The sequence below is a fragment of the Camellia sinensis genome, chromosome 11 (assembly GCF_055761805.1).
Source record: "Camellia sinensis isolate YWXY chromosome 11, ASM5576180v1, whole genome shotgun sequence".
NCBI lineage: Eukaryota > Viridiplantae > Streptophyta > Magnoliopsida > Ericales > Theaceae > Camellia > Camellia sinensis.
The window spans coordinates 110,626,216-110,640,752 of NC_138971.1; the positions used below are offsets into that span (position 1 = coordinate 110,626,216).

Genomic DNA, 14,537 nt, shown 5'->3' on the forward strand with positions numbered 1-14,537 from the left:
ATAACAAACACTATAATTAATCATAACTAAAAACCACAAAAATAATAACTCAACATATGATAGACCACTTTTTAGGAGTACGTATCATTGAATCTCCATCATTAGTAAGAGCATTTGACCAATATTGATAACAAAACCGAAAATATCATTTGACAAACCAAAAGGAGCAAATAAAGAACCAAATCCAACCAACACAATGGTGGTCCCCCCCCCCCCCCCTCTCTCTCTCTCCCTCAATATAAATTACAAGGAAAGTCACGATTAACTCGAAATAAAAAATAATAATCACCTTGTTTGTTGTCATTTTTAAAAAAATTCTATTTCCGTATTTTTCATATTTTTTTATTTTTATTGAATTTTTTTAATATTTTAAATAATTTTTTTTACTTTTAGATACACTTAACATAAATACACTTAAAAAGTAAAAAAAATTATAAAAAAAATCTTTTAAAAATTTACTAAATACCGAAAATACAAAAAATATATAAGAATTCAGTATATTTTTTGTATTTTTATGTATTTATTAATTTTTTAAAATATTTTTTTACAAATTTTTTACTTTTTAGATACATCTAAGTAAGGTGCATCTAAAAAAATAAAAAAAATATTTAAAATTTAAAAAATATCCACTAAACACAAAAAAAAATATGAAAATCAAAAAAGTTAATTTTTAAAAAAACTTAATCTAAAAAACTCAAACCAAACAGACAGCAATTACAATAAACTCCTTCACAGAGACCTGAAAAACTTGGACAGCCTCTCTGTTACAGACTCTTGCGATTCAACATCATCATCTTCAATATCATCATCATTTTCATAAACCAAATAAATTCCATACTTCTTCAGTTCAAGCCCATTGAAGAGTGGTCTCGGGCTGCGCATTGCCACCTGTATCTTGTCACCGTCTTTCAAAATCCGAACAAATGGATTACAGTCCTGAAATCGACACATGTAGAGGTGATCCTCATCTGTATCAGGAATTCCCCTCAAGTCAAGTACTGTTGAATGTATTGGTTTATCATTATATGCTGGCTCATTGGGTCTGAAGATCTTCAGTTGAATATCCACTATTCCTGGAACTTTATCTGTGAAATCATCCTGCTGCTGCTGCTGGTCAAGAGAGACAACAACAGCTACAATCACACCCTTTAGATCACGGTTTTTCTGAGTTGAGAAACTGGGTATTTGAGGGACAAACCAATCTGGAATTTGGTTCCCTGGAATGCCCAAAAAGCGTATATGCCTTAAAGAAACCTGCATTTCAAGAAATATTCCATAAAAAATACTGGCTTTTTTGGTGCTGTTTTCATTTTTTGTTTCATTTTTCAAGTTTTCGATAACCAAATCTTTAAGAATTCAAAAACATTTTTTTTCAGGATTATAGAAAACAGCTTATAATTTTTTATTTTTTATTTTTTTTTTAATATAAAACTTGAGTTATTGTAATTTTTCTTCCTTTTTTTTTTCAAAATTAGTTCTCAAAAAATGTTTGCCGGTGTTTTTTTTTGTTTTCAAAAAAGAAAGCTTATGCATGTGCATGCAAGAGAGAGAGAGAGACCTTAGTAAGCCCTTTCTTTACTGCTGTAGAGCATGCATTGCAACCAATGGTATAAAACCTTCTCAATGACTTCAGGTATTCAAGGCCAGGAATATCCGTCACCTTCTTGCAATTTGTGAGATCCAGGTCCTGCAAACTCTCCAAATTCGACAGGTTGGGTACACTTTCCAATGCAGTACAGTTTGCAACTGTCAAATAAACCAAACTTGAGGGAAGTGTAGGGAGAAACTTGAGCTGTTTACAATGATTCAAAGTCAATTTTTTTAGAAGGGAAACGCCTCTCAGGCTAGATGGGAGGCTGCAAAAATTGTTGTGACTAAGATTCAAATTGTTCAGCGAAGTTAAATTCTCAAAATCATCAGGAATTTTGCCAGATAACTTCCAAGCAGACAAGTCCAAGGTTTCCAACAAGGAGAGATTTAAAAATGATGTTGGAAGAACAACGGGCTTGAGATTATTTTGTGCAGCTAAGTCTTCGGTCTCAGAAATTCCTCCAATGTTCTGGGGCTGTTCAGGATGTGAACATTTTGCCATATCCAATATTCTTAAGCTTGAAAGCATCCCAAATTCTTCAGGTAATTCTGCCACAACGGTTCCTTTCATCAGGCAGTAACGCAGACTTGTCATTCTTCCAATGGAAGATGGTAGTCTTCGAAGATACTTGCAATTATTCAATTTCAGCATATCAAGTCTTTCCAACATTCCTATGGATTGTGGTAACTCTATTATGATAGTATCATCTAGAGACAAAGTAGTGAGATTCAACAATTTCCCGATTGAGTTTGGTAAAGATCTCAGCTTCTCACAGTTTCCCAACTGAAGCTTCTCAAGAGCATTCAAGGAGCCAATCTGATCTGGTACTTCTGTGATTGGTGTACCTACCAACCGCAACAATTTTAAAGATGCTAATCCTCCAATAGAATCTGGCAATTTACTCAAAGATCGACAACATTCAACTGAAAACATCTTTAGATGGGATAATAAACCAACAGAAGCTGGAAGTTCCTCAATTGAAGTATTGTCAAGAAACAATTCAATTAAAGATTTGAGATTGCCAATAGAATCCGGTATTGAAGTCAGTAAACCACATCCCCTCAAACTTAATTTCTCAAGATTTGTCAAATTTCCAACAGAATCAGGAACTTCCTCCAAAGCAGAAGAACCATCGAGGTAAAGCTCTTCGAGTGAACTCAATTTCCCTATAGTAGGAGGTAGTTGTTTCAATGACTCGCAATTTTTTAGGCTGAACCTTTCAAGTTTCTTCAGGTGGAATATAGAATCAGGTAGATTCACTATTGCTGTGCGATCGATGTCAAGCTCTCTTACAGATTTCAAGCCACTAAGGTTTTCTGGTAATGCTTTCAGTTTGGAGCAACCACGGAGGATAAAGTTCTCAAGATTTTTCAGTCCAGAGACATCACTTGGAAATTCCTCAAGGCTCGAACAATCTTTCATGTTCAAGTGAGTTAATGTACTCATGTCACCAATTGATTCATGGATCTTAACTAGTCCTTTGCATCGCTCAAGAATTAGTTTTTCCAAGGGAAGCATGGATAAATCAGGGATATGTGTAAGATAGTAGCAATCACTGAGATTCATAACAAGCAGTTTCTTGGCCATCTGTCCAAAAAGAAAGTGTTTCTTAATATTATACAAAATAGAGGACTAAATAGGAAGTAGTAATCGTTGCAGCATTCTTTAGAGAGAGCAAAGTTTGGATTGAATTAAGGTTTGGGAATGCTTCAGTAAAGACACCACAAAATAGTAATCTGTAGGCCGTTCAAAAAAAAAAAAAAAAAATAGTAGTCTGTAGAACAAACAATGTGTAAAAAAGTTTTAGTTCCCAGATCATCATCTAAATTCAGCCAATTTAAAAGGGTTTGATGGCGAATCGTGATGCATACCAATTAAAAATTGAAATTAATGGAACATAACATAAACGCAGAGTCACATGCTATATAGGAATAATGTCTAAGACCATCTCTAACCCTTACTCAAATATTAAGCGCATACTTTTAGGGCTCCATGTCATCAAACTCATATCAAATTAAGGCAAAACCAAAACTTTTTATCAAATCAAGGGGGGCATTTAACTTTTCATCAAATTTCGTAGGTGACCGTTGGTGGACGACAGGCTGGACCACCGGATTTGGGAAGATTTGGTGAAAATTTACTCTAGGCCGGATGACCGGCTGAATTTGATTAAACGATTAGAGAGCATCATATCAGACCAAATTTTTACTCAAATTCGATGAAAATTTTGAGTAAGCGTTGGAGATACTCTAATAATAATATAAAATTTAAAATACATTTTGACGGTTGATTTTACGTACACAAATGGTAAATTACACTGACCTCCCTTGAGTAATGATATAGTTACACTTAGCCCCATAGTTTTGATATAAATTTTATTGTCCTCCCTTACTATTAAATTTGCACTACACTTTCACCCATTGCCGTCAACCAGCTAAATGGAAGAGTCATTTTTGTATTACAATACCTATTTTACCCTTAGTTAATTGAGTATACCCCAAAAAACCATCTGTTAAGAGTGAAAAGATAAAATTACCCTCTCATATCAAAGCATTTGATGCAAACACCACACCTGATCTCCCACATCTCTCCTCATCCGGCCCCCTGAATCCCCACCGACACCATTCCCAGCAGCCTCCTTACCCCAATGTCCTCTATCTCCATCCCTCTCAATTCTTACCCTTTCGTTATATTCCCTCCACTACAACCCATCACCCTCATTGCCTCTACTCTGAATCCCCACCACTATAACCCCCGCCCCAATCTGGTGATAGTCATTTGTGGTGTAAAGCGCACCATTAACTCTGTTAACAACATGATTAAAATGATTTTGATATTCCTTATACTTATTGACTGAACACCTGCTAGTGCCACCATCTCTTTTTTTTCGGAGATTCTCCACTAGCCACTGGCACTACAAATATTATCTTCATCATACACTGCCTCCAACGACCCAAACACAACTTTCTACCGTCATTTTAAACCAGCCATCTTCCACAGATTGCAAATCAACGCCTCAAATTTTCCCTTTATTTTGGCTGATTAAAAAAAGAAACAAAGCCATGACTGTGTGCTGTGAACTATTCTCTCTATTTATTAAACACACATACATATACATATATATAGTGCATCAAGAAATGTTAGAATTAAATAATCAATATCAAAGCCAATATATGGTAATAGTGTTGGCAATCAATATGTTGTTGGAAGAACAAACTCAATTTGAGTTTGGTGAAGGAGAATTCCAGAGAAAAGGAGAACAAACAAGAGGCTGCTGGAAAGTTCCAGAGAGAAGAAGAGGAAGCCAAAATGAAGAAGAAGAAGGAAGTTTCAAGGAAGCTCCATTGATAAAACTTAAGAACACACACTGTAGTACACACGGTTTACACACATTTGTGAAATCTATAAAAAGATAGGTCGTGTGGTTGTTTTAAAGAGAGTGGGAGAAAATGTAATCTCCAGGGAGAAACATAACATCTCCAGATAAGGAGAATTCTAAGAGAGCAGAGAGTTTGACAGTTTATAGAGAGATAGCTCAATTTTGTATACTAATTTGTTTGTAATTGAATAAAATAAGTGTTTATTCAATTTTATTTCCTCTTTTTGTATATCTACACAACCGGTATACACCTCTCTCTCACTTTCAACAATGGTATCAGAGCTAGAAGAGCCAGTTTGGGCCAAAAAAAATAAAACACAGAGATGAACAGAGGTGTTTTCAAAATTTGCCAAAATTTCGACGTGGTTGCAATCCAATTTTGATCACACCAGGTTGAAACTTGCAACAAGATGAGCACAGAGAAAAAAAAATAGCATAAAAAATCGAGTCGGGAGAAGCCCGCACGCGCCGTCCCCACGCGCCTTACTCGCAGCACACGCCACACTCGCGGACCAGAGGAAGAAGACAACTGAGACAAAGTGAACAAGAGTCAAGTTAAATTATATAACTTGAGAAACATAAACCAAAGGAGCTGTTTGGCAAAGTGGTTAAGTCTTACTCCTCAACCACAATAGTGAGGGTTCGAATCCCCCAACCCACAAGTTCAATTAATTTTTTTGGCAAACCATTGAAGCCGAGCCGAGCCGAGCCGCAAAGGAGCCGCTGCTAAGCTGCGAGACGTTGACGTCATTTTTATGGAATTCCAGAGGGAATTATTCCGTGTGACACGGTTAAAGTGCAATCGGTGATCCAAACCGGCCAATCTATTTTGGCTACCAATCACAACAATCCAATAGTCATTTTTGACTATTTGGAGGATTCTGGACACATCCGTATGGTCAGATTGTGCAAATTCTATTCCAAAAATTAGCATATTTTATTTGAAGAGATGAAGTAAGAAAAATATTCTTCGAAATGGGAGTCGAAGAATACAACAAAGAAGATATTAGAGAAAGGTGATAGAAGATGTCCTAGATATCACGGATGAAACAAGCAACAGGTGGTTGTTCTATAACGTTGGAGAGATATAAGTCAACAGATGGTTGACAGAAGTGAACAACATGTGGTTGTTTTGCAAGATAAACACCAGATGGTTGTTTCCAGAAACAAAAGACAACAATTGATTGTTCCGCACAATAGAGAACAACATGTGATTATTTCACAGACAACAAACAACAGGTGGTTGTTCCAAGAGACATACGTCAACAAGTGGTTGACAGTACTGAACAACAGGAGGTTGTTTCGAGAGAGATAAAAGTGAATATAGGATTGACAACAATACCAGATAAGAGGTCATCCACGAGCAGATATGAGGCATCGTGTAGAGAATCCAACAAATTGAGTTTGAGGGGGGATGTTGGAAGAGCAAACTCAATTTGATTTTGGTGAAGGAGAATTCCAGAGAAGAGAAGAACATGCAAGAGGCTGTTGGAAAGTTCCAGAGAGAAGAAAAGGAAGCCAAAATGAAGAAAAAGAAGGAAGCTTCAAGGAAGCTCTATTGATATAACTTAAGGAGGAAGACACACTATAGCACACATAGTTTACGCCCGTTTGTGAAATCTATAAATAGATAGGTTGTGTGGTAGTTTTAGAGAGAATGAGAGAAAATGTAATCTCCAGGGAGAAACATAACATCTCCAGATAAGGAGAATTCTAAGAGAGCAGAGAGTTTGAGAGTTTACAGAGAGATAGCTCTATTTTGTATAATTTGTTTGTGATTGAATAAGATGAGTGTTTATTCAATCTTATTTCCTCTTTTTGTATATCTACATAACCGGTATACACCCATCTCCCACTTTCAACATATGTGTGTATTGATTTTATTTTGGGCATTAAAAAGTTCATGAAGGTTGACTTGATTTAGAGGGCGGTGACTATGAGACGAATCAGAGGGATTGACTGGGTAATGGGTTGCTATGGAAGCTGAGAGGGGGTTCAAGGATGGCGTGAGAAGGGGAGGGTTTGGCAGGGTGGGGGCGCAAGTTTTGAAGTGATTGTGTAGTGGGTGCTCGGTCAAGGCGGAAGTTGAGGGTTCGAGCCGTGTCAGTTCAGATGGATCCAATAAATACATCAATTCATCTCTCCATTTTTTGTGAAAAGATAGAATCACCTTACGATCGAATTGCCATGGTTATGGAAGTACACTGTGAAACAGTGAAGGTTAATGGGGGAACTGGAAGAAGAAAAGAAGAAAATAAAGGAAGAAGAAGGGAAGGAAAGAAAAGTTGCTAATGGCTATTGTGGTTTTTACAGTAGGTATATGAGGTGCATTGCTAATGACTAGGGAAGAAGGGGAGTAGAGAGAGAAACAATTGAAAAAGCAGAAAAAAGAATGGCATTTTAAAAAAAAATAAATTTGAAGATGTTTAAAGTGTATTTTCGTCTAAAAAATGGACTTACTCTCAACTTACGTGCGTGGCTCTCAAAAATTGTTATCTTAGATAAAAAAAAAAGTAACAGTGCGTTTTAGTCTACAAACAACATGGGAGTTATGCGATTTTTCCAAATGATAAGGAGTAATCCACAATGAGCCAAACCACAAGGGATTGAAGTGAAATTTGCCATTAAGGGCAAACAAGTAATTTGATTGTTAAAGTTAACTGTTAATATATTAGTTTGTGCAAGTGAATGTAATTATGTCATAACTATTATATTATACTCATTACTCAAGGGAGGTGAGTGTAATTTACCCTTAAACAAATTAGTGGAATGGGATCAGACTGGACTGGACCTACAACGAAATAATTCAGATATTTAGGGTATATTATTTTAGTAATTTCTTAATGCATGAGTTAAAGCACAAGTGCCGCCAAAAATCATTTGGAAATGAAATCTATTTACTTAGTTTTTGCTGATATCCATAGGCAAGTTTCTCATGAAGTTTTGGACCTGGTATGTTCTGTAAGAATCAAGTCAAGCTCTCAAATTGGTTATTGATAATACTCACCTTGTTCTTGTGCCAATGCCACCACTTGTGATTCCAAATTTGCACCATCTTGCTTTCTGAGAGATCAAGGACAGTAAGATCCAGACGAAAAAACTCAGCAGGAAGAGTTTTTAAGGGGCATCCTTTCCATTGCAGCCACTTCAATTCAGTACAAAAAAGATTGAAACTTCCATCCAAATTTACATGATTAATTTGAAGAAGCCTCAAGTTAACCATAGGTTCAAATGCTTTAGTGCTAAGTATCACATTATTCTCATTTTTCGCACAATCACCAAAACATTTCTTGTTAATTTCCTTCAAGTATGCAATTGCAGAAGCCAAACCAGGCCATCTTTGAAAGTTCATCCCATAGATATTTTTCGAGCTTAAATCACGATTCTTCTCAAAGTTGAGGGTGATGCCTTCAATGCTTCTTGTTCCCTAACATTAATCAAACAAGATTAATTGACTTATGAATAAAAATGTTAAAGAATAGACCAGCATAATGAAATTGCTTACATAACAAAAAGATGTTCTTAACTATAGCAAAAAAAATATGATGCATGGGACTGCAACTGGTAGCCTCTTTTCACCAAAAGTTTAAATACACCAAGGATCAACAAAACAAAATATTTTTGTAGATGATACTTAATGCAAATATACTGCAAAGCTATAAGCTTCTTTTGTAGTTTGCAAAGTAGAACTCACCACCTTATTGTGTTAAATTTACAAAATACTCTCACACTATATTACATGGACTCAAGTATGAGAATCAGGTGGAGGTGCATCACCAAATGTCAAATTTTCCTAAGCCTATTTCTTAAGATATTGGGATATGCATCCACAAGTTGGGTATGAGTACAAGGACACGTCTTAAACATTTATATATATTGCATATTTTATAATATTCTTAGATAAAATGAAGTAAGCTATTTAATAATGTAATTCAAATTAAATGAGATTAAGGCCTCATTTGGGAAGTAGGTTGGGACTAATTTAGCCCACTAAAAGCAAAAATAAATTAAAAAGTTAATAAGACAAAATGTCACATGCAAACCATAATCATTTCACTTTCTCTCACAAAACTACAAAAAAGCCAAAAGTTCTTCCCAAATGGAACTTTTTAAGATAGTCTAAAATAGCCAAAAACCTAGGCTAAAAAAGTTCTTCCCAAATGAAGGCTAAGAAAAAAAAAAAAGAAGAATTTTATATCTCCTATTCATGTGAAAAGTTTTGTTTCTTTACTAAAAAAATTTTAGTTTCTTCCTCTTCAAACATCATATAAAACTAGAAGATCCAATTATCTAAATTGGATACAGGTGTGGACTTATATCCCAAACAAATAGTGACACAAGTACATTGAGAAGAGAAGCAGAAGAATCCGTGTAACACAACTGTCAAACCAACAATTATTTCCAGAATTTCCAAGAAAAATTGATGTTTACACTCAACATATAATCCTTTCGCAAATCATAAGTAATTCTTGATAATCAGCATTCAGCGAAACAACAAATTGAGAAAAAAAAAAGTATATAGAATATGTAACTCATTTTTCTTATTACTTTCTCCCTCCTAGAATAAACTTCAATAATTTCTAAAAGTGAATTTATCAAATAAAAGGGTATCATGCCAGAGAGGGTTTGATGTGTACACGTTAACTATACCATCAAAACCTTCAAATAGAATAAGAATTTAATAAAAGAAGAATGGGATATCATGTTAGAACCTATACCTTCTTATCCTTCAATACAGACATTATGTTGTCACGATCCCAGAGTCTACTACATTTAGCAGGATCTCCATGGCTTTCACGTAGAACAATTTGTCTTCCCATGTCTCTAAGTTGATCATGCATCCACAAAATATTGTCACCTATGATCTTAATGAGAGATTTACCTACGAGGTCAGACATTGCTATTTCAGCCTTAAAACCACAGCCTTTGAAAATGTCAATTGCATCTTCTCTCTTCATTTTCATATTTATGAAGAAACAAGCAATGTCAAGGAATATGCGCTTCACTTCTACATCTAGCTCACTAAAACTGAGCTCTAACACATCTTGAAGTTCTCCGGGACGAATTTGTTTCAACTTTTTCAATGCATCTTCCCGTTCTCTTATACTCCTCTTATAAAAGAAAAAAGAACCAAATACTTCCAGAGCCAAAGGTAGTCTTCCTGTAAGCGACACAACTTCCTCAGAGAAACTCATGAGATCTTTGCTAGGTTTCTCTCTCCCAAATGCATGATAACTAAATAGTTCAAGTGACTCCGGAAAAGTCAGCTCTTTTACCTCGTGGAATTCTGTCACAAAGTTCTCATGTAGAACTCCCTTATCTCTTGTGGTGATAATGATTCGACTTCCTTCATAAAACCAATCTCTCCCACCAGCTAGTGCATTTAACTGGTTTACATCATCAACATCATCTAGAACAACAAGCACTGGCTCTTTGTGAACGACCTCCTTGATTGACATGATACCGCTCCTTACCTCATTTACTTCTGGGGGAGGACTTGATAAAAGATCACCAAGAAACTTGCTTTGGAGAGATGTTAAACCATTATGCAATTGTGAATTTTCTCGAACATTTGGAATAAAGCTACGTCGTTTGAAGTGAATGACAAGTTTATTGTAAAGAGCCTTGGCAAGGGTGGTCTTGCCTACCCCAGCCATTCCATAAAATCCCAACACTCGAACACCATTAGCTTTAACATCTAACATGATCATCAACTTTTGAAGGCGAAGGTCCAGTCCAACTGGATGTTTAGCCACTCCCAAGGGAGTATTACTCAATTTAGTCAAAATATTCTTGAGTAAAGACTGGATTAACAACTTTTCATCCCTGAAAATAATCATGATAATATCAGATTAGCCAAGAGGTTGTACCAATTTGAGAAGGAAAGATTGCCAATAGGGCAAAAACTAGAAATTTTGATTCTCGAGTGATAAAAGTTGTGATTACAATGAGATGTTTCCTATCATGCTATTCCACCCTGAAAGCAATGGTGTAATTAGCATCAGCATAAAGTTTCATGGTTCATGATATTTTACTCAATTCACATATATACAATCTCTAATAGTGGAAGTATATATAGTTCAAGGTACTGGAAAACTATCTAGCATGTCTTCCAATCAGAAGTACTACACAACTTGATGATTTTGCAATTAAGGGTCAAACTAACTGTAAGATGTACCATTGCAATCACATGATATACATACATATCCACCTATGGCATTGAATCTTTTTAAGTTCTTCCAAAAACAAAATGAAACTCACAACAAGACTAATAGGGTTTATAGCGAAATAAGGCAAGTTGTTTTCCTTGATTATTAAATCCATGGAAAGTATTTAGATGAGGTTTTGGTTGCCAACTTACCATTCTAAGAAAGCTTTTAACATCATACACTTGTATTATAACAATGCAAGTATAGAGCTTAGTCTTCTAAAATAGGTTAGATCAACCAAATTTGCATATCAAAGAGAAGATAAGGATAACAATGATATCAGCACACCTGATGAACAGTCATTTTGGAATGGCTGTAAAATAAATAAATACAAAAATAAGGTCCTTCAAACAAATTGCTGACAACAAGTATAAAGGGGGAGAAAGTGAGAAAACTAATTAGTGCTCTAATGACTAGGGACTTTGGCCCAGTGATCGGTAGCACAACTATGTGTTGCGAGGTCATGGATTCAACTCCTATTGATAGGATGTTGATACCTTTTGGTGGCAAAGTGGCTGCACCTTGGTAGCTGCAATCTGTACCACTTGCCACCCGTTATATAAACCGTAAAGAGTGTTCTGTATGCATCACGTGGCATTGCTCCACACCATGTATGGTGTGACATATTACGACAATTTGTGGCCCTTGGATACAGGAGTGGTGAAGAAGGGACCCATAAACGGAACCCACTGAGTCACTGACATCATGTGTCTATCCGTAAATCAGTGTGAAGCACCATGTGGCCTGTGCCCCAAAAGCACCCAATAACTATCCCAAAAAACAAGAGCCGACATTGCAGAAAATCACTAACAAGAGCCAACATTGCACAAAATCAGTGTCTAATAACTTTACTTATGATAATAGAAACAACAATTGATTTTTTAATGGATGCTCAGAATATTAAAGAAAATGACGGTGGGTCTAATATTTAAATGTTTAGAAGCCATTAAAAGAACAGTAAAATATTTATATAAAGTAATAAGAGAGGACAAGCAGTTTATAATTAAACAATTTCCAAGTTGAAACAAGCAAAAACTCAACTACTCATAGGGATCCCACAAATATTTTATATATATATATATGCTACGCCACCACTGTCTATTTTACTTCAAAATGCATCAAATTTCAACTCAACAAACACAATTGGCTGATTAATGCACTTTCAGCTATAGAATCCCTATGCTTTCAAAAACAAATTAGCAGACATAAACATAACAATAAAAATATTTGGTAGCCCGAAAATATGTGGCTCGAATGGCTCGAAAATGGCAAAACGACGTCGTTTTACGCCCAAAACGACGTCGTTTTGAGTGTTTCGAGCCATATATTTTCGGGCCACCAACCATTGCTGACATAACAAACAACCATGTGATACTAAGGCCATCTCTAACATTGCAACAGAATTTTCATCAACTTTAAATTTGAAAAATTAATGAAAACGGTGTTCCAACCATTTCATCATACTGATATCAAATGAAGAGAGCGGTATATTTTTCATCAAATTAATAGAACGTTTAATTTTTCATCAAATTTTACTGATGACCATTGGTGGACGACCTGGCATAATTGATGAAAATCATTGGAGTGCATTATTATTATATCAGATTAAATTTTTCATCAGATTTTTTACCCAAATTTAATAAAGTGTTGGAGATGCTCTAAAGCACATTTTATCACATAATTTTCTTCGGTTATGTTTGTTTGGGCGGACTGAATTAGGTTGGATTAATATTCCCATAACTAAGAGTTCAAGGACTACAAATCACTTAAGATTGTATATCATATTCTATATTTAGATTGAGGTAAGATTGTAAGAAATGACTAATAGTGTAGACTTTGTCTTAATCCTTCAATTTATATCACACCATCTTCTGTGGAATTGAATAATCTATCATATGGATACCATATCCGGATTGTTAGTCCGTGCTTTAATTATTTAACCAAACATTGAATTTAATAATTTTATTAAACTATTAGTCCAATGTCAAGGTCATGTACACCCAAACAGCCTTTACGTTTCTGCACAATTTTTTTTTTTATAAAAAATAAAAAAATCAACTAAAATAATTAATTCCGAAACGGGCTAATACCTCCAGACTTTGGTATCCCAACCGGCAATTCCACCGGCTTTTTCCATAGCTTTTCGCCATCTGAGAACCCTTTCGACTCCGAATTTTTTTTCTAGTTCGAGAAGATCCTTTTCAAAAGGACCGGTTTGACGCCGAACATCGGAGCGATCGACTTCGTAAAACACTGGGAGTAACAACTTCCGACACTCTATGATCTTAGCAAGCTCTTCGAGGCACCACCTGGAATTGGCGTACTTCTCCGAGATTACGGCGATTGCAGCGGCCGAGTCTTCGATAGCCGTAAAGAGGCTCGGAGAGATTTCATGGCCGGGAAGAAGACCGTCGTCGTCGAAGAAGGTTCGAACGCCGTTCTGTACGAGTTCGGTGTAGAGTCGGCCAGTGAACTCGTCACGCGTGTCCGCTCCTCTGAAACTCAGGAACACGTCCCACCTGAACCGAAACGACGGCGTCGTCGTCGACCACTCGCTATCACCATCTTCGGCCATGAAGATGTACGAAGAAAACGATTCAAGGATGTAGAGAATGGCTTCGCATTTCAGCGAAAACTGATTCGATGCTTTCAAAAAATGAAAGCAAGTTAGTGTCATTACATGGTGGAATATGGAGAGCCCTGGTTCTGAAGAAAAGAATAGACAGGTCTGTACGAAAAGAATAGGATTACTTGGTGCTGAAGTGTGCACTTCGAGAAGTTGGTGGGTGTTCAGCAAGATCCTCTATAATGAGATTTTTTTAAAGTTTTCTACAGTGTTATATTATGTGGTTAAAATTTATTGGCAAGTCACATCAGAAAAATTGATGTGACTTGTCAGTAAATCTCAACCACATAATGTAACACTCTAGGAAACTTTAGGAAAAAGTCACTCTAGAGGATCCTTGCTCGTGGGTGTTGCCCACCGCCACGTGTATTCTAATGCTGTTATGGGTGGGCGCGGGCGGTTGCGGCAGAAATTTTCTAATTCGTCATTCGTTCATTAAATTATTAGATTAGAAAAAATTAATTCGCATCTGTTCACCAATTTAGCAGATGTGGATTGAGAGGATTTGCGGATGGATGCAAATTAGTTTGACGGTTTAAAATTTTATAAATTTTTAACATAATTCAACTTGTACACTTCTTAAAAAAATATATATTTTACTATCAATGATTTAAAAAAGTATTACAATCACTACATGTCTCATCCACATATTACAATCAGAGGATGTCTCATCTACATAAAATATTACAATATGTGGTTCTTAAAATATAAAAATAATTTAAACCACCAAAA

The 14,537-nt window shown here is 35.8% G+C and overlaps 1 protein-coding gene across 1 annotated transcript; it reads right to left on the reverse strand.

Moving 5' to 3' along the window:
- Positions 1-673: 673 nt before the first annotated feature.
- LOC114298434 (uncharacterized) lies at positions 674-13,905 on the reverse strand. The gene is made up of 5 exons (XM_028242999.2): positions 13,270-13,905; positions 9,689-10,796; positions 7,978-8,397; positions 1,559-3,178; positions 674-1,254 (listed from the first exon to the last, which is right to left on the reverse strand). Exons 1-5 carry the CDS (start codon positions 13,854-13,856, stop codon positions 730-732), a joined length of 4,260 nt encoding a protein of 1,419 aa, XP_028098800.2. The 5' UTR covers positions 13,857-13,905; the 3' UTR covers positions 674-729.
- Positions 13,906-14,537: the final 632 nt, after the last annotated feature.